At 45.0% G+C, this 20,843-nt stretch overlaps 2 protein-coding genes across 8 annotated transcripts in view; both read right to left on the bottom strand.

Moving 5' to 3' along the window:
- The window catches only part of FAH (fumarylacetoacetate hydrolase), a 30,517-nt gene extending 15,299 nt beyond the window's left edge, over positions 1-15,218 (bottom strand). Inside the window, exons 1-7 of the mRNA XM_080980499.1 lie at positions 15,059-15,218; positions 10,333-10,443; positions 9,596-9,717; positions 8,369-8,418; positions 3,251-3,341; positions 2,260-2,357; positions 1,115-1,167 (exon numbers count right to left, since the gene is read on the bottom strand). Of these exons, the coding sequence (XP_080836625.1) occupies positions 1,115-1,167; positions 2,260-2,357; positions 3,251-3,341; positions 8,369-8,418; positions 9,596-9,717; positions 10,333-10,443; positions 15,059-15,139 (606 nt within the window). The 5' untranslated portion in view covers positions 15,140-15,218. The remainder of the gene's footprint in view (positions 1-1,114; positions 1,168-2,259; positions 2,358-3,250; positions 3,342-8,368; positions 8,419-9,595; positions 9,718-10,332; positions 10,444-15,058) is intronic.
- A 2,360-nt stretch (positions 15,219-17,578) lies between these two features.
- ZFAND6 (zinc finger AN1-type containing 6) overlaps positions 17,579-20,843 on the bottom strand; it is a 77,727-nt gene continuing 74,462 nt past the window's right edge. For all 7 annotated transcript variants that reach the window (XM_080980533.1, XM_080980537.1, XM_080980532.1 and 4 more), the window contains 2 exons: positions 20,662-20,775; positions 17,579-18,836 (listed from right to left, as the gene is read on the bottom strand). In XM_080980533.1, the coding sequence (XP_080836659.1) occupies positions 18,688-18,836; positions 20,662-20,775 (263 nt within the window). In that variant the 3' untranslated portion in view covers positions 17,579-18,687. The remainder of the gene's footprint in view (positions 18,837-20,661; positions 20,776-20,843) is intronic.

Raw genomic sequence — 20,843 nt, 5'->3', positions numbered from 1 at the left:
TCCTGGATTCTTACGTGGCACTTTCTGTGCAAACAGGACAAATACAGCAGCCAGAATTTGGAGCACAATGCAAGTTTATTTGTTTGACTGCTGAGCATCTGGTCTTATTTTGAACTGTGGTTTTAACTCTGCTTAAATGGTTGCGTTTTCATTGATGAGTTGCCTCAGGGCTCTTATGAGAGGAAATCAAATCATTATGCAGTTTCCATCATAACGCTCCTCTTTCCCTGAACTTTGACACCTGAGATGGTGTTTGTGTGACCTACCCTAATCTTGTGAGTGCAATTTGTTTTAAACTGTTTTAATAATGCATTTTAAATGGTCGTTAACTCACCCCGGGACCTTATGAGGAAGGGTGCATAAGAAATTGAATTAATAGTAGTTGCAGTAAAACGACAACGATGACAACAACAACATTGTAGTATTTATTTTCCTAGATCCTTCCTAACATTAACTTGCTCCTAGATATATGTCCTATTTTCCTGCTGATTTAATTTCTAATTGTGGTTTTATTGTTATGTTCCTCCCGCACCCCGCTCCTTTAATTGGGCCAATCCAACTTTAGCGTTGGTCCTACACTGAAACTGATGGATATGGCTCACGTGGACTTATTAATTTCAGTAGGTTTATTCTGAATATAATTAAGTTGTAAACAACTCAATGGTTTTTGATTTGATTATGCACTGGCCTCAGAGGTTTATTGGTGTTGTTGTTTAAAGGTAGACAGAAATTCACTAGCTTAAAAAACAAAACAAAAGCATTTTTAAGTGAAGAGAATTTGAAAATTGTTTCCCCACCAATTAATTTCCTCTTTCTCCTTATAAACAAGTTTGTTGCTTTATAAGCCCTAGTAGAGAGAAAATTGCAGGCAAATTTTTAAAAATCCAAAATGGTGTCAACTAGTTAGTGCTGTGTTTTTTTTATTTTGTGAAAAAATATAAATGGTTTGGGGGAGTTCTGACCGTTTCAATTGTGAGAATTTGCATTTCTGAAATTTTATATGTTCCATTTAATAATGGGTTGTCTTGTTTGCCCCCCCCCCCTTTTTTGGTCAGGGTTCTTAAAACCAGGGATGGAGAGATGAAGAGGACAACATAAGCAAATAAAATCCTACCATTTCCAGTTCAATATCCAAAAGTTTGCAAGCACCGAACACCGGGGGTTTTGCTGTGATTTAAACAGAACAAACACACACAAAAAGTAAGCATGCTGTTTCTTTTAATAGGGAAAGCGATGGTGTTTGCAAGCTTGACAATGCCACCTCGCTATGCATGCATGGATCAACTGCTTTTTACAAAGAGAATACTTATTTAAACAAGTCAGGAAAAGGGATAAAGGCTATTCTGCAGTACAGAATATCAGACAAAGCCTCTCGCCACGAAGAGGCTAAGAAACAATAAATAAACATCCAAATCAGTCCAGAGATGTAGAAACAAGATGAATGTACTTACAGAAGAAAAAGGAGGGGAGTAATAATAACCAAATCTATTTGCCTCACCATGTAAATAATACAATATATGTGTACCCCTCACTTGTTCAGGGGAGACAGACATAGGAAAGGAAGAGTTATTATATCAACTGAAATCTTTGGAAATCCCTCAGGGGCAACTGCCCATGTTCATCATGGCTGACAAATACAGTCATACCTTGGAAGTCGAACAGAATCTGTTCTGGAAGTCCATTCGACTTACAAAATGTTCAGAAACCAAAGTGCGGCTTCTGATTGGCTGCAGGAAGCTCCTGCAGCCAATCAGAAGCCGTGGAAGCTCCATCCGATGTTTGGCTTCCAAAAACAGTTCGCAAACCGGAATACTCACTTCTGGGTTTGCGGCATTCGGGAGCCAAAACGTTCGAGAACTAAGCTGTTCAAAAACCAAAGTATGACTGTATACTAAAATGGTACCAAACGGAAAGGAATCTCTCTCTTTTAATTTGACACCTCAAGACTCTTTGCTTTTAAGAGAGCCAGTGTGGTGTAGTGGTTAAGTAATCTGGTGAACCGGGTTCGCTTCCCCGCTCCTCCACATGCAGCTGCTGGGTGACCTTGGGCTAGTCACACTTCTCTGAAGTCTCTCAGCCCCACTCACCTCACAGAGTGTTTGTTGTGGGGGAGGAGGGAAAAGGAGATTGTTAGCCACTTTGAGACTCCTTAGGGTAGTGAGAAAGCGGGATATCAAATCCGAACTCTTCTTCTTCTTATATATTAATTCCGTTTATAAACGTGAAACCAGGTTGTGAGTGGAAGGCCAAAAGGCTTACCATCATCAGGTCGCATTTGTCCCAATGGCCTCGTGATCGGCGTCCCAGATACAACGACGGAAGAGGCACGTCCGTGATACCCAACTGGCAAGTGCAACCTTGAAAAGAGAAATAATCACAGGGGGTTGTGATCATCAACTAAAAGGAGAATGTGGTCAATGCATAAGAACATAAGAAGAGCTGGATCAGGCCAGTGACCCATCTAGTCCAGCATCTGTTCTCACAGTGGCCAATGAGATGCATATGGAAAGTCCACAAGGGTTCAAATCGCTTCATTGAGTATCCTCTCATTCATCACATCCAGATAATGCTTTATCCTCGAACGGACACCCAAATGATTCTTCTCCCCATTCAACCCCTCCCAAACGTTGTTGGAGAAGCAACTGTTATACGAAAAACTGCTCCCTTTCCCTTATGGGGTATTCTGGAGCTTGTATAGAGAGTCCTTAAGTGGGTTCCCTATTGGTAGGAGAAAATAACAGAGGCAAACCAGAGTAAATTGAGAAGCAAAGTGGCTAGTAAGCCTGATTTTTATTCTAGGAACTGTTGCAACAGGGTCCCCACTCCCCACCCACAGGAGGGAGGGGAACCCCAAACAATGGTGTGCAGGCCCCTATATATACTTTTGAAATTGCCCACTCTGTAGCCCAAGACCACCACTCCAAACATCATGCATACATCACAGAAGGGGGCGGTCTTCAGCAGAAATTTGAGAGTGTGCTCAGCTTAACAGATACTTGCCAGACTGTATTTGAAATGGGAGGTGTAAGCCCCTACAGTCAAAAGACAATCAGAAAGCTTTTCCCATTTCCTTCTTCCTTGAATAGAAATATGTGAGGTCAATTTGGGAGAGTCAAAATGGCTTCAGGATTGTTCTCCTGTACTATTTCAGACCCATGGCTTATATACTTATGCATGTGTTTGCCTAGTACACTTAGGAACATTTATTTTATATTTGAGACCTTGGAATTCTTAGAACACAACTACTGACCAGTTGGGCATCAGAGCATTCTCCATTCCACGGAACATCACCCCGACATTTGTAGCATGTTGCCGGGAGGAATAGAAATCCGTATAGTCTCCTGTAGGGATGAGAATTTGGCAAGGAGTGGTGTTAGAGAAATGAACTGAAAGAAGCTGCAGAACTTGGCAATGACTTTGGATACCAGTGGCAATGTTTTATTGCCTTGATGGTGAAGGATGACAGACCTGTGGTGCCACCAACCAAGAATGGCATTTAATGGGGGGGGGGGGGCTTTTCTTATTTGTAGTCTCCTTCAAAGTCTTTTTTTACTACGAATATGTTTTTAGCTTTTTACTCTGTTAGTTTTATGTTGTTTTTAATCACTGCTTTTTTATATAGAAAAAAAGAGGTGCCAGAACTCACCATGAACACCTCCCTTGTTCTCTTATACAGTGGTACCTCGGGTTAAGAACTTAATTCGTTCTGGAGGTCTGTTCTTAACCTGAAACTGTTCTTAACCTGAAGCACCACTTTAGCTAATGGGGCCTCCTGCTGCTGCTGCGCCGCCGCCACACGATTTCTGTTCTCATCCTGAAGCAAAGTTCTTAACCCGAGGTAATATTTCTGGGTTAGCGGAGTCTGCAACCTGAAGCATATGTAACCTGAAGCATATGTAACCCGAGGTACCACTGTAATGGCAATGGAGCTCACCTGAGAGGTGCCGGAAAAAGGCCTTGATTTTAATGCCTGTGCTTTTTGGTAAGTCACTTTGAGTTACTATATATATTGTTGTTGTTTAGTCGTTTAGTCGTGTCCGACTCTTTGTGACATGACTGAGTGATGTATGGAAGTGAGAGCTGGACCATAAAGAAGGCTGATCGCCGAAGAATTGATGCTTTTGAATTATGGTGCTGGAGGAGACTCTTGAGAGTCCCATGGACTGCAAGAAGATCAAACCTATCCATTCTTAAGGAAATCAGCCCTGAGTGCTCACTGGAAGGACAGATCCTGAAGCTGAGGCTCCAATACTTTGGCCACCTCATGAGAAGAGAAGACTCCCTGGAAAAGACCCTGATGCTGGGAAAGATGGAGGGCACAAGGAGAAGGGGACGACAGAGGACGAGATGTTTGGACATTGTTCTTGAAGCTACCAACATGAGTTTGACCAAACTGCGGGAGGCAGTGGAAGATAGGAGTGCCTGGCGTGCTCTGGTCCGTGGGGTCACGAAGAGTCGGACATGACTAAACGACTATACACACACACACACACACACACATGCAAATTTAACTCAAAGCAACTTAATAATTAAGTGCAATAGATAATAAATGATATTTTATTTTAGTATATGTCAAAAGAGGGATAATTTTTTTACCATTTTAATGGGGCATTTTGTGAACTTCCAAGGAAATCTGTGGTCATTTTAAGCTTGCCTGTGTTGCAGTTTTATCATGGTGTGAGGTAATCTCTGCTGAGGTTGCCATATCTTATCTTCACAACATTTTGTTTTGTGAGGATCTGATCTCATCTGATCTGATCTACTCTCCCATGACACATTTGGTCTACTCCTGCCTTCTGGGGCAAAAAGGGAAAAGGCTGCATGTAAACATTTGAAGCGCATATTTGAGGCACACAACTCTCAGCAAACATCCCTGGGAACTGTAGTTTGCCAAGAGTGCTGGGAATGTTAGCTCTGTGAGGAGAAAAGTTCCTGGCATTCTTTGGGTGGGAATCATGCGGTTCAGCTGTGAATGCAGCTTTTACCTTCTCCTCAACGATAGCTTTTTATATATTACATTTCCTTTCAGTCTTCTCTGCTCAAGGTTTAACAAAGCAATTCCTTCATCCTTCCCTCACTGGACTTGTTCTCTATACCATCTCCGTTGCCTGACTCTGAACCCATTCCAATTTTACATCTTTCTTCCTTATTATTCTTTATTATCACTACATTTATATCCCAACTTTCCTTTAAGGAGCTCTCCATGTGTCTCCCCTCTTCCCAGCCTGACCTACCTCACAACAGCCTTGTGAGGTAGGACAAGTCGAGAGACTGGCTCAAGGTCACCCAGTGAACTTCATGGCTGAGTAAGGGATTGGAACCCGAGTCTCTGAGGTCCTAGTTCAACTCTCTAACCATTACACCATACTGCCTTAAAAAAGTGCACTACTGGACACAGTACTAGAGAGTAGATGAGCTCTGACTATTGCAGAATGAAATGGAGCTGTTGATTCTCGTGACTTAGAAACTAGTGCTTGACTTTCATCTGCTTGCCCTCCAAAACACAGAAAGCAAAATCCTGCTTCCTGCTTCTTTTCTGTTAAAAAACACAAAAGCACAACACAGTGAATGATTTCATATACAATTCACTTACTGCCCTCTGGTGTCTGTGATAGGAAACAGCATGGCTAAACTTTCCATTCACCTTACTCTGACTTTCCTCCTTTCGTGTCCACATTTGTGGGCATGTCAGTTGTGCAGGAAGCGGAGGGGCAACACAGTCAGTAGAGCATGAGATGCTTAATCTCAGGGTTGTGGGTCCAAGTGCTGCTCTGGGCAAAAGTTCCCTGCATTCCAGCGGGTTGAGCTAGATGACCCTTGTGGTCCCTTCCAACTCTACGATTCCAACACAGCTGACAGGACTATTTTGTGATGGAAAAGTTGGTTCCACAAGTATTTCTTTTTTACTTTTATCTCCTGCCAGCAAATGGTTAAAGAAGGGCAGCCTCTGATTAGCCGAGGTTCCAGGAGGGAGAATTTAAAAGGAGAGGCTTTGGAGCAGCCTTTCTCAAGCTGTGGGTCCCCAGATGTTGTTGAACTACAACTCCCATCACCCCGAGCTAGCAAGGCCAGAGCTCAGGGATGATGGGAGTTGTAGTCCAACAACATCTGGGGACCCACAGGTTGAGAACCACTGTGTTTGGAGGGAGAGAGTTAGTTAGGTTGGTTTTGAGTTGTGGTTGTGGAGGGGGTTGGAATTGGGCTTGGAGAGGTTGGGAGTTAGGTTAGGAGACAGGATGAAATATACAGAGTGCTGAGGAGGGAGAGTTGGTTCAGGAGAAAACATCCACTCCAAGTGAATGGAGAAGGACTGAGTATAGTGTCCTGCAGGAGTAATAGGACCAAATCTTGCTGGGTGAATGAGGGAGAGATAGGAGAAGTAGGAGCTGTAAAGGGATCAGTCTACTTAGGTCTCTCACTGTTCTGGAGGGGAGAGACTCTTCTGTGGAAGGAAGAGACTCCCAAAACCCAGTTAAGAAAGGGGGGTTGTGATCCCTTAAGACTATTTTTTTAAAAAAAAATAATACAGTGGTGCCCCGCAAGACGAAAAACCCGCTAGACGAAAGAGTTTTCCGTTTTTCGATGCGCTTCGCAGGACGAATTTCCCTATGGGCTTGCTTCGCAAGACGAAAATGTCTTGCGAGTCTTGAGATTTTTTTTGCTCCCCCCCCTTTTTCTAAGCTGCTAAGCCGCTAATAGCCTTTTAGCCGCTAAGCCGCTAAGCCTTTAATAGCCGCTAAACCGCTAATAGCGCTAATCCGCTAAGCTGCTAATAGGGTTGCTTCGCAAGACGAAAAAACCGCTAGACGAAGAGACTCGCGGAACGGATTAATTTCGTCTTGCGAGGCACCACTGTATTGTCTTTATTGATTTAAAATACAATCATACATTACAGGTGAGTACATCAGAGTTAAGCACAAAAATGAAAAAGAAAGAAAAAAGGACAAAAAAAAATTAACAATAACAAGAAAATATCAGTTAAAAAAGCCAATTATTTATACAACATCATATCTTATCCAATAAAGTCTTCTGTGAAAAACTTCCAATCATTCTCATTGTACTTTTTATATTATTATTATATTATATTATTATATTATTATATTAAGACTATTACTGAAAGTTACCTCAGGAGTTGATAGTAAGACTATTACTGAAAGTTACCTCAGAGCCGAAACCTCTGTGAAATGAATTCAGCAAACTAGCTTATTAATTCTGAAGTAACCTAAGTTTCTCCACTTGTATTATAATACCTTGTTTTAAAATAAATCTTTATTGTTATTTTAAAAACATCCGCTTGGGACTCCAGCTTATTGGCTATCCCCCACACCAAGGTCCCGCACAGGATACTCTGGGATAGTTAGCATTTGTTTTAAGGGTTGTTCAGGGAAGTGGGGAAAATATATGTAAGAGAGAGCGGGTGAGTTGGTGCGAGCGGTAACTGAGGCGTCAGTCCCTTCGCACTAGTCCTGCCTATTCTCTTCTTATAAGAGGACTAGTCAAATTCACAGAGGATAAGGCTATCCACAGTTACTGTTTTACCTTCACTGTTGGGGGCAGAAATGCTTCTGATGACTTTATATGCATCTTCATACACATTACTTAGAGCGGGGTTATTGGGTTGTTCTTTTTTTATTTCGACAATGTATTTAGTGATTTTATTTAGTGATTTTATCTTGTGAACCGCCCTGAGACCTGCGGATATAGGGTGGTACACAAATTTAATAAAAATAAATGAATGAATAAATCACTTGAGTTGGAGAACGGCACTGCAAAATTGGGAGAAGTGTCGATTTTGAAGGGCAGCTGTGTGTTGGTTCGGAAAGCAAGGGTTATTAGGTGGGTTCGCCTTTAACTGTCAATGGAATCAAATTTCTACCCCTTTTCTAGCATAAAGGTAAAGGTAAAGAGACCCCTGACCATTAGCTCCAGTCGTGGCCGACTCTGGGGTTGCGGCGCTCATCTCACTTTATTGGTCGAGGGAGCTTCCGGGTCATGTGGCCAGCATGACTAAGCCGCTTCTGGCAAACCAGAGCAGTGCATGGAAATGCCGTTTACCTTCCCACCGGAGCAGTACCTATTTATCTACTTGCACTGGTGTGCTTTTGAACTGCTAGGTGGGCAGGAGCAGGGACCGAACAACAGGAGCTCACCCCATCACGGGGATTCGAACCGCCAACCTTCTGATCGGCAAGTCCTAGGCTCTGTGGTTTAACCCACAGCGCCACCCGCGTCCCACTTTTCTAGCATACACTACAGCTAAATCAAGAGACGGGATCTGACATTCCCAGTAATTCGGAGAATAGAACTCTGCTTCTGGAGGAAATGAACAAGGGTTAAGTGGATCTTGTTGACAGTAAAAGGAACTCACCAATTTCAGCAGGAAGGTGCATTATTGCCGAAGCCTGTGGTACAAATGCTCTAGAAGGCAAACGAGGAAACAAACAAACAGAAATAATGTTTAGTTCTCAAGCACTAAGGAAACTTAGTTTTGTTCACTCAAGGTGAATTTCTTTTCTTTTTTAAATAAATTTTATTTTTGCATTTTCTATTTTACATAAACAAATGAATTAAATACACATATAATCCCTTTTGACTCCCCCCCCCCCATTGTGGATCTTAAAATAATGATTTCCCCCTCTGCGTCTATTTCGTATCTCTATTCTTATAAATCCTTTGTCAGTCCATTGTTCAAATTTTTTACTACAAGTTTTCTGTCAATCCTGCCAACGCATGTAATTCACCCAAGGTGAATTTTCTGACATCTCTCTCTCTCTCTCTCTCTCTCTCTCTCTCTCTCTCTCTCCTTACAATATTACAACTGGTCAATGTCAGCATTTGCCAATCTTCGAATGTTTACTGCAGTACACTTAAAAGAGCACCTCCCCCAGTACCAACGATCTTAGGCCTGTGTACATTACAATCTGATGTGTCTTGTATGCAGGCAGGCGTTGCTATAAATCGTTAGTAGAGCAAACATGTTTTTGACATCTTCCAATATAATAATAAAAAATAATTAATTCTTACTCACCCACCAAATCCTGTAAGTGACTAAGAATTTGCTGTTTTTGTCATATTGGTTGTTTTCCCCTCAGAAGTGCTAACTTTGAATTGCATTGTTTGTCTGTTTGCAAATTGTGATGTCATGTTTTTAAGAAGGCCTGCCCAGAAGACAGCTGATCAGAGCCGACAGTAAGCCCTGCTTTGGACATTATGGAGATCCCAGCTGAGAACTCTCTAGCACAGCCAGCCTCAGAAGACTAGGAATCCCAGAGGATCAATAATATTATTCAGTAATCTCTTTGGCTCTTGACATTCCAAACAAGCATTTGCACACAAGCTTAGCTTTGCAACTTAACAGCCCTCAACATCACTGTGTGGCACAAGGAGAGCAAAGAAATATTTTAGGGGGGAAACCACAGGGACTAGAAACTTACATATTTTTAAAAGAAGAAAATCTTGGAATCTTAGGAAATGGACTCTGTTGGCCACTAGCACATTCTGCAGCTTTTCTGGGCTCCCATAAAATAGCAGCACGCACACCTACAGAGTCCTAGCCACTTAGTCTCTCCCCAGTTTTTAGTTATTTTTTATTTACCTTTTGCGTAATTCCACGTTATCTCTCAGCGTCGGCTCTTTGTGAGACAGCAGCTTTTGGAGAAGCGCTCTGGCTTCTGTCCATGCTTCCCAGCCCAGCGCCATGAAACGGTTAAGGGTTGGCTGCAAAGGAGGGCGGACATGTTTTTCTGAGCACACAGCACATGAGGAATATTGTGATATGAAGGAAAGAGCACATGGATGCACAAGAAACCCCAAGTCATCTTCTGCCCACTTCCAAATGCAATGGCAAATTGCAATGGCAGAGCATTGAATTACAGGTAATCTTGCGAAATGTCATACTGACGTCCTGCCACCGCCAAGCTTTTGGCAGGTCATTAGGAACATAGGTAAAGGTAAAGGGACCCCTGACCATTAGGTCCAGTCGTGGCCGACTCTGGGGTTGCGGCGCTCATCTCGCTTTATTGGCCGAGGGAGCCGGCGTACAGCTTCCGGGTCATGTGGCCGGCATGACTAAGCCGCTTCTGGCGAACCAGAGCAGCGCACGGAAACGCCGTTTACCTTCCCGCTGGAGTGGTACCTATTTATCTACTTGCACTTTGACGTACTTTCAAACTGCTAGGTTGGCAGGAGCAGGGACCAAGCAACGGGAGCTCACAGGAACATAGAAATCAGCATTATAAAGAGTCAGGCCATTGCTTCGTCCAGCCCAGTGTGGTTTACATCGGGGGTGGAGAACCTCAGGTTTGGGGGCTCAAGGTCACCTTGGCAAAATACCTGATCAAAGACATGATGCTGCTTAGAAAGGAGAGGCCCATCAAACAGATGCTTAATGGCGCTGAGGTCCAGCACTTGGTCACCAATGGCAACTCCAATTCTGGGTCTGGGCTGCGAGAGAAGATAGAATGAGATAAGCATCTATACCAGGGGTCAGTAACCTTTTCCAGCAGGAGGCCAGTCCACCGTCCCTCAGACTATGTGGTGGGCCGGACTATATTTTGAAAAACCACAACAAATTCCTATGCCCCACAAATAACCCAGAGATGCATTTTAAATAAAAGCACACATTCTACTCATGTAAAAACACGCTGATTCCTGGACCGTCTGCAGGCTGGATTGAGAAGGCAATTGGGTCGCATCCGGGCCCCTGGGCCTTAGGTTGCCTACCCCTGATCCATACTTTCCAGATGTGACGCTAGCCAGCGGTAAACACAGAGCAAAGAATAGAGCTGCAACCAGTTGTGTAGCGGTAAATTCAGAAGCTGAGGGTCTCTTCATGATGGCCACAGCCACACACTGTCACAGCTACACCCTTCTAAGATTATATAGTGATCTGATAATTCTGCAATAATATTAATAATAAGGGATGCATTGAAATGATCAATGCAGAACTCCATGTGCTGCCTTTATGTTAGATCTACTTTTTTCTGTGCACGTACAGGAGCTAAAGATTTTGGACTTAAGTAATAATAATAATAATAATAATTTATTACTTATACCCTGCCCATCTGGCTGGGCCTCTACCAGGATATTAAAAGCACCATAAAACATCAAACATTAAAAGCTTCCCTAAACAGGGCTGCTTTCAGATGTCTTCTAAAAGTCAGCTAGTTGTTTATTTCCTTGACATCTGATGGGAGGGCGTTCCACAGGCAGGCGCCACTACTGAGAAGGCCCTCTGCCTGGTTCCATGTAACCTCACTTCTCGCAGGGGGGGAACCACCAGAAGGCCCTTGGAGCTGGACCTGTGTCCGGGCAGAATGATGGGGGTGGAGACGCTCCTTCAGGTATACTGGCCTGTGGTACGAATGCCAAGGCTTTTCTGTTGTATGTAATAGAACTTGCGCCCCATCTCTTGAAACGGAAGCACCTTGTTGTTTTCAGTGTTCCTAAATGCTTAGTATACAGAGCAAGTCTTCAGTGTTCTCCCACAAGCCTTCTCCAGAGTGACCCTAGGAGCCAATCCTCCGTCGCTGATACACCTCCTTTCACTCTGATTGGCTCCAGTCAGCACAAAGGGGGAGAAAGGCTTCTTCTCAGTGGCTAAAAAAGCTCCCCTTTCCTGCTGATTGGGCGGCTCTAGCAGGGGTGTACTTTGTACTATGGCACCCTGAGCTAAGCCAAAATTTGGTACACACCCCAGAGCCCTCGTGCCATGCCAGGCTTTGAGAAGGAGCAGCGATGGCTCCAGTATGGTCCTAGACATAGCTGTCAACTTACAGATTTGAAAATAAGGGACCAGCAGCCTCGAAAATAAGGGATCAGCAGCCAAAATAAGGAAATAAGGGATTTTAGTCAGCAAGCCCCCCCCCCCCAGATCGCCGCCCGCCATTGTACTCAACCAGCTCCTTTCCTTTCCCCCCACCATGTGCCCCCGCTCCAGACAGACCTTTTCCCCGGCAAGGGTGAGTGGGCCGTTGATGACATATCCATCCGATTCCGAGCACAGGTATATTCAACTTCTGAGCCCCTCCGAGCCAAAGGCAGAAAGTCCAGCCAGCAGCCAAACAAAGCCTCAAGCGGTGGTTCCTACAGCGCAGCAACCCAGCAAAGGGGATGCTGCAAGGAAAACCACCGTCACCTCTCCGCTGGGAAGCGCTGAGCAAAGGCGAGTCCCCAGGCAACGCGGCCGATTTGATCGGCACAAGGCATGCAAGCTCCATCCCCCAGTCGTTCTTAGACGCCTTATTGGGTGAGCAACGCAGCCAAGCAACACAGTTGGAGCCTCCCTCCTCCCTGGCCGGCAGGGAGAGGAGCTGCTTCCTTTGAATCCCGGGAAATTTAAGGGACATCATCAATCCAGGACAGCAGCAGGAATGGCGCTGGAATAAGGGAGTTTCCCGCCAAATAAGGGACGGTTGACAGCTATGGTCCTAGACCCCTCCCACCTGCTTCCCAAAGCAGGGCAAGAGCTAACAGTGTCTGGAGGCAGTCAGTCAAGTTGTGCATTCATAGCAGTGACCAGAGGAGGGGTGGCTGTTGGGAGGAGTGTAGAAAGAGGAAACACCAAGGTATATCTGCAACAGGACAACCAGATGCCTTTGTCTGCCCCAGCTGCAACAAAACATGTCTCTCCCATATCGGTCTCTACAGCCACAGTAGGTGCTGTAACCTTCCAACAGTTTATTTTTATTGATTAGATTTATATACAGCCCTTCATCATAAGGTCTCAGGGAAGTTCACATAATAATAATAATAATAATAATAATAATAATAATAATAATAATAAATTACTTATACCCCACCCATCTGGCTGGGCCTCCCCAGCCTCTCTGGGCAGCTCCCAACAGAATATTAAAAACATGATAAAAGATCAAACATTAAAAACTTCCCTAAACAGGGCTGCCTTCAGATGTCTTCTAAAAGTCAGATAGTTGTTTATTTCCTTCACATCTGATGGGAGGGCATTCCACAGGGTGGGTGCCACTACCAAGAAGGCCCTCTGCCTGGTTCCATGTAACCTCCCTTTTCGCAGTGAGGGAACCGCCAAAAGGCCCTTGGCGTTGGACCTCAGTGTCTGGGCTGAACGATGGGGGTGGAGACGCTCCTTTGGGGATACTGGGCCGAGGCCGTCTAAGGCTTTAAAGGTCAGCACCAACACTTTGAAATGTGCCCAGAAATGTACTGGGAGACAATGTAGGTCTTTCAGGACAGGTGTTATGTGGTCTCAGCGGCCACTCGCAGTCACCAGTCTAGCTGCCGCATTTTGGATTAGTTGTAGTCACCTTCAAAGGCAGCCCCACATAGAGCGCATTGCAGTAGTCCAAGTGGGAAATAACCAGAGCATGCACCACTCTGGTGAGACACTCTGTGGGCAGGTAAGCTACAGCCCTTTCCCCCAAATATGCATAGGACAGGGGAGAGCAGGAGACAAATCTAGCTCTATCTAAATATTCACAAACGCATCCCAAAATGTTTGCTTAGCAGGACTTTCTGCAAACAGACAAGTTAATGCATGACCTGAAGCTTAGAGGGCTAAGCCATATGTGCCAACTGCCCTGATTTTTTTCTGACAGCTGCCTCTGGGTAACCACAGTCCCTATATTGTCTTTTGGGAAAACTTTAAAAATCCTATGTTAACCTGAGAGAAGCCTGCAGAGGAGTTCTCTCCCCCATGAATTCGTCTAATCCTCTTTTAAAGCCATCCAAGTTGGTGCTGTCACTGCCTCCAGTGGGAGTGAGTTCCATGGTTTAACTCTGCACTGCATGAAGAAGTATTTTCTTTTGTGTGATCCAAACCTTCCAACACTCTAAACTCTCTTGAAAAGTTTCTCTTGCAAGTTCCCAAGATCTCAGAAGCCTGCTCTGCAGTAACTCAGAGCAGAGTTTTTAGTTTGGCTGCCCCTGAAATGGCATTCCTCTCAAGATACAAAAGGCATCGGCTCTGTGGAAACACTTGAAAACATTTTTGTTGTGACAGGCTTTCCCAGCCAGACAAATGCTTCCCCAAAAGTTAAGACGTTTTGCAATAAAGAAAGTGACAAGAAAACGCCCCGGAATGTGTGGGATAACAATAGCGTCGATGCATCATCATCTAACCTCCCCACAAACAAATCAGAATAAAAATGTTCATGAAATAAACTTACCGGTACATTGCCTAACATTCCTGCAAGCAATTCAGGTTGAATGCTCAATAACTGTCTCTTCTGGAAATGCTCCCAGTTTTTCCCAACAGTGTTTGAAAGTTCAGAAAATTAGGAATCAATTAAGGTAAAAATGAGGCACCGATCTTTGCCGAAAAGTCAGGAAGGAAAGGTTAATTTCAAAAAGAATGTTTGGAAAGCAGCGGGAAGGAAGAAAATCAGAGCATCTATTAATTGGCACAAAATGAAGTCTTTCTTGATAAAATCACCACCTGCACAGAGTGTCTCTTGGTACCATTACATACTACTTGGGTTGTTGCTCAGCTTATAATTGAAGCTACCACCACACAGCCATTGACATATGACCAGTGATAGCTCAGTTGGTAGAGCGTCAAGACTCTTAATCTCAGGTTCGCGGGTTTGAGCCCCATGTTGGGCAAGATTCTTGCAGCAGGGGGTTGGACTAGATGACCCTCAGACCCCCTTCCAACTCTACAGTTCTCTGATTCTTTTAAAAGTGTGTGCACAGAGAAGGGTCAAAATAAAACAGCCTTTGCTTATCATCATTCCTCAAGGGGTTGTTGTGAGGCTAAAACAGGAAGAAATATATATGTATCTCCTGGGAGAGAGATATAAATGTAGCAATATAGACATAAACAGTGTTATAACTAAGCAATCATCAAGCAAAGTTCCCAACCTTGCTAGCTATGGTCACATCCCAGCACATTTAGCAGTTTCCCCTAAAGTATCCAGGGAACTGTAGTTTATCCCTCACAGAACCCAGCACACTTAACTAGCAATAGTCCCCAGGATTCCGTGTGCTTTAACTTTATGGTGTCTCTCTCACACAGAGATCTTTCTTTGCTCAGCGCAGAGACAAATAGCCCAAAATGTACACACAAAGCCAGCCTCTTCCTTACCTGCTCCTTGGTGGAGAAGACCCCGTAAGGCAGGTTCTGAATGGGGAAGTCCGAATCCTCGTCCGCAGGGATAAACGACATTTCACCTCCTTCTTGCAGACACAGAAAGTCAAAAGAGACTTTGCAGCTGTGGCATTCGCCTCTGTACTTCTGACAAGCCCCTCCCCTCCCTGTACGAAAGAGCCAATCAGAGCCCTTCCCTGCAGACCACCCCTTCCGAAGGTTGCTGCCGGCAGCCCAGGAAACTAATGAATCCCAGAGTTTGGCGTGACTCGACAGCAACCTTCATCCCCCTTTGCCCACCCTCCCCACCAGCCCAGCCCTTTCCAAACATTTGCTAACCAGATCCAGGCTGGTTATAACAAAAGCAGTTGAGGGAGGGCAGGCACACTTTCCCCAAACTTCATGAACTTTGGACTGCGCCTCCCTCAACCGGGTGTCTCCCAGATGTTTTGGACTACAACTCCCATCAGCCAGCAGCTTCCAAAACATCTGGAAGACACCAGGTTGAGGGAAGGCTGCTGGCATGAGATGTGGAATCACAGACAAAAAGAGAGTCTCTTTCCCAATCATCTTTGATGCTGCCTGAATTTCCTTTGCACCATTCAGGAATGGGGAAGCTGTCAAATCCAAATCCAAACTCTGTAGCCCTTCAGCAGCCCTGAACGTTGCCTATATTGGCTGGGCAAAGCCCAAAGTTCTCAGCATGACTCTCTCTCAATTGCAGCTCAGAAAGAATTCCTTAAACGCACAGGACCTTTGGTAGTCGCGTTTAGGTAAACGCTTTGGGAAGCTGCTTCAAGCAAATTAGTTCTTTGGGCGGAAAGGCACAAAAAACATTAGGTTGCAATAGGCAAAGCACTCCGGGCATCAGTCTTCCAATCTGCAATATGGGGGCAATACTGCACTGCCCTACAGGCAGGGTTGTAAGGATAACTGATAAACCTATTTGGAACAGCTTGGACACTCTGGCGCTACCAAACACACCCTTCCTGGAAGCTCTATTTAGCTCAGCGGGACCGGCTTCTGAGTAAACATGCATAGGCTCACACCACATTTAAATGCTACAGTCTTTTAATACTGAAGAATTAAACTGAATAATGGCAGTGTGGCAATTTCACTAGTGTTTTCCGTGAATGCTGAAGATGCACCTTAGCCTCTAACCTTAGCCTTGAAAATCCGAGATTAGGACCTGCCCTATTCTTGCAAGTTGTTTGTTTTTCATGTTGTGCTTTAAATCGCTGAACCTTCCTTGAGACCATTCAGGGGGCACGGGGAGTAACACACTTATTCCACACCCACTTATTTAAAACCTCCCCCCTCTGCTCCCCAGAGCTTCAGTTCAGCAGGATTGTGGACCTTAAGATGCTTCGCAGTCTTGATAACAGTGACATTTTCCGCGTCATCCAAGTGATAGCCGATTAGCTGGACACGGCGGGGAAAGCGTTAGAGCAGGGGTCAGCAAACTTTTTCAGCAGGGGGCCGGTCCACTGTCCCTCTGACCTTGTGGGGGGCTGGACTATATTTTGAAAAAAATATATGAACGAATTCCTGTGCCCCACAAATAACCCAGAGATGCATTTTAAATAAAAGCACACATTCTACTCATGTAAAAACACCAGGCAAGCCCCACAAATAACCCAGAGATGCATTTTGAATAAAAGGACACATTCTACTCATGTAAAAACACGCTGATTCCTGGACCATTCGTGGGCCGGATCTAGAAGGCGATTGGGCCGCATCCGACGCCCAGCCCTTAGCTTGCCTACCAATGTGTTAGGGCTTGGCAGGCCAAAGGGAGAGTGTCTGAGGACCACACACGGTCTGGGTCCATCCACCTGTGCTCTTGGACCAATGCTCCACCCCAGACATTTAAAACACATGGCTTCTCTTGTTGGACCCCCTAAACCAGCCTTTCTCAACCTGTGGGTCCCCAGATGTTGTTGAACTACAACTCCCATCACCCCTAGCTAGCAAGGCCGGAGCTCAGGGATGATGGGAGCTCTAGTCCAACAACATCTGGGGACCCACAGGTTGAGAACCGCTGCAACAAAGCTACAATTCCCAGCATCCCTAACAAACTGCTGTTCCCAGAATTCTTGGGGGGGGGGGGAGCCACGCACTTTAAGTGAGTTTGGTGTGGTGGTGATGAGGGTAGAGAGATTCTGTATGAGTGACTGAAGCAGACTGAACCATAGCTCAGTGAAGGGAGACGATGCTCTGTATGACGATTCCAGACCCCCTGCGTCCTACCTGGAGGTGCTGGGGATTAAACCTGGGACCTCCTGGTGCAAATCCGAGACTCTACCACTTGAGCTACAGTCCATCCACAGAGTGGTAGAGTAGGAAGGGGCCCCAAGAGTCATCTAGTCCAGCCCTCTGCAATGCAGGAATCTGATCTGCAGCATTCACGACAGATGGCCACCCAAGCTCTGTATAAAAATCTCCAAGGAAGGAGAGTCCACCCCCTTCCGAGGGAGTCCTTCCGGGTACAAAGCAACGCGTACCATCGCCTCCAAATCCCAATTTTTTAAAATTTTATTTTAATCAAAGTTAAAGACGTGGATGAACATAAATACAATACAGTTAAAACGTCATCATTCTTCATATTGGTGTACATAAAGGACCCAATAACATAAACCCCAAGAAAACCTGCAGTCGGCAAGGAAGTGCAGACAACCCCCCCACCCTCCCCCCCGTCCCAGAACACACACACACACACACACAGGGGAGAAGGGGGTGGGAAGAAATATCCTAGAAGTTATCTTTGAAAAGGAAAAACAAAAATCCCACACGCAAACTTTAGAATCTCAGAATTCTCTCTCTCTCTCTCTCTCTATCAATCAATCACACGCTCAGACTCACGCATTACAAATGATTCATACATAAATAGGTAGTGGGGGGTGCAAACAAGCTATTATGCTAACATATGTATAAACCTTTGTTAATGGGGGAGGAGAACGGAAAACAAAACAAAAACAAAAACCCAAGCAGCCGCAATGATTAAAATACATTCAGTTACTGATCGCTAGTTGTGCCGTACGAGGCGTTATTGGGGGGGGGGGGGAGGGAAATCGTGCTGCAGAGAAAAGGAAAGGAAAGCTATATACAAAAAAAGAGAGAGGTGGGGAAATCCCCGGAAAACAAAAACGGCCAGGTTAATGCATGCATGTTTGAGTACAACAGAAGAGAGAGAAATACAAACAAAAGCGCTGCTGCCTTCCGATATATCTCTGTGTCGGTATTATAAAAAGCCCTCTGCACTCAACTAAAATTAAAAATTATTTCAAAAGGATAATACTTGAATAGCCATCGTATTTATTCAGGGGCCCCACAGGGACTCCTATAGTGAATCTCACAAGTGTAAAGGTTGCTTAACTCTTCAGCTGTTGTGGTGGTGGTGGGGGCATTGCAATAAAGTTTAGTCATGTTCTAAAAGGGGGAAGGGGGGAACCTATGCTTTTGGATGACATGCATGATTCGGCATGACTAAAGCAGGAGGGGAGGAAGAGTTGGGAAGGGGGTGGGCGAGGGGAAGAAGCTCAAGTCAATTTCATCTGCAGATGGTCATATATTTTTTGTGGTTTTTTTTTCGTTTTTGTTTAATATTCCAGCTAGAGTGTAGCAGTTCAAATCTTCTGGATCTTTTCCCCGACGACTACAGGATTCTCTTTTCTGATCTTCTCGGCTGCGTCCGCTTTGTAATTGTAAGAGCAACTGTGGACGTCTGAGTAGCGGTGGACGCCGCAGTAAACGTGGCCGCACCTGCATTCAAATCCTGCGGAGGAGAGAAGACAGGGAGGCTGTAAGAGGCTTGGGGGTCAGGAGAAGAGCGGGGTGCACTTCCTTTGCTCAAAGCGCTTAGCGGGGCAGGAGAGCTGAATTTAATGTCTATGTATTTCACATCTGGCAATGCAGGGATCTCAACTGCAGCATCCAGGGCAGATGGCCAGCCATTCAATTTAAAAATCTCCAAGGAAGGAGAGTCAACCCCCTTCCGAGGGAGTCCTTTCAGCCACACACCTGGGTACAAAGCAATGTGTGCCCCTTTGGTTTCAGATAGTACATGGGTAAAAGGCAACGGGACCCCTGATTGTTAGGTCCAGTCGCAGATGACTCTGGGGTTGCAGCACTCATCTTGCTTTATTGGCCAAAGGAGCCGGCATACAGCTTCCGGGTCATGTGGCCAGCATGACCAAACCGCTTCTGGCAAACCAGAGCAGCGCACAGAAACGCCGTTTACCTTCCCGCCGGAGTGGTACCTATTTATCTACTTGCACTGCATGCTTTCGACCTGCTAGGTTGGCAGGAGCAGGGACCGAGCAACGGGAGCTCACCCCGTCGTGGGCATTCGAACTGCCGACCTTCTGATCAGCAAGCCCTAGGCTCTGTGGTTTAACCCACAGCGCCACCCATGTCCCAGTACATGAGTAGACGAGTCTAAAAAGCCCAGGACAAAAATTTTCATGGACCTCTAGTGGCCATGGTGGCTCATTTGCAAGAAGTAATGTATTTAGCATCCGTTCTGGAAGTGTAGACTCGATTCTGGCCAAACAAAGCCTTCTGGGTGTATATTGTGCTGCAGGGGACCCCCCAAAGTAATTTGCTGCACAACATTTCAGATCAGACTGGATGAAAGGCTGCTTGTCAGCTCATCGCAAGTTGAAGGGCACAGTGACAACGTGACACCAGTAATGTTAATAATAAATACACCATTTCATTATTACTTGCTCAGAACCTTCACAACTTGCCCTTCAGCTGGGTGGATTGCCAAGTTATGTACAACTTACATAAAGAAAACACAAGTCTTATAAAACTTGCATTAAAAAAACACAAGTCTTCTAAAAACCCAATTTAACAATTAAGAGCAGGCTTCCAACCGTAATTAGCAGTAATAATAAGATGCATCAAATAGCAGCTGCTATAAAGATACAGTGGTACCTGGGTTTAAGAACAGCTTAGTTTATGAACAACTTGGATTAAGAACGCTGCAAACCTGGAGGTAGGTGTTTTGGCTTGTGAACTTTGCCTAGGAAGCAGAACATGTTCAGTGTGTTCCATTTGTAAATTGAGTCCCCTGCTGCTAAAGGAAGCACGCTATGGTTTAAGAATGCTTTGCCTTAAGAACGGACTTCTGGAACGGATTAAGTTTGTAAACCAAGGTACCACTGTAGTTGAAAAGACACACACCAAATCACCACGCTTTGCACCACCTCCTCTAAACGGGGGAGTAAAAGGCAGGGGCTGGTTTGAGCTCAATGTTAGAGGATCCAGACGTGTCTACAGTGGTACCTCGGGTTAAGTACTTAATTCGTTCCGGAGGTCCGTTCTTAACCTGAAACTGTTCTTAACCTGAAGCACCACTTTAGCCAATGGGGCCTCCTGCTGCTGCTGCACCGCTGGAGCCCGATTTCTGTTCTCATCCTGAAGCAAAGTTCTTAACCCGAGGTACTATTTCTGGGTTAGCAGAGTCTGTAACCTGAAGTGTATGTAACCTGAAGCATATGTAACCCAAGGTACCACTGTATTTCAAAGGCAGAAGTAAGTTCTTACTGTTGATCTACAGCTCGAATTTCAAGTTACTGAAATGAAAAGGAACTTACCGGTAAGCCCAACCTTCTTCCGGCACATGAAGCAGCGAGTTTTTTTCTGTTTTGGTTTGTCAAGTGATTTCTCTTGTTCTTCAGAGGATGGCTCTGCGCTATCTGATGCTGAAGCTGTGGGGAAAGAGAGCAAAAAGATGCGAGAGAGATAAAGACAAGGCAAAAATCTGAACTTTGCAGTT

This window comes from Podarcis pityusensis, assembly GCF_964106645.2.
Source record: "Podarcis pityusensis genome assembly, chromosome: 14".
Classification (NCBI taxonomy): Eukaryota; Metazoa; Chordata; class Lepidosauria; order Squamata; family Lacertidae; genus Podarcis; species Podarcis pityusensis.
This window is presented reverse-complemented; position numbering and strand designations above follow the sequence as displayed.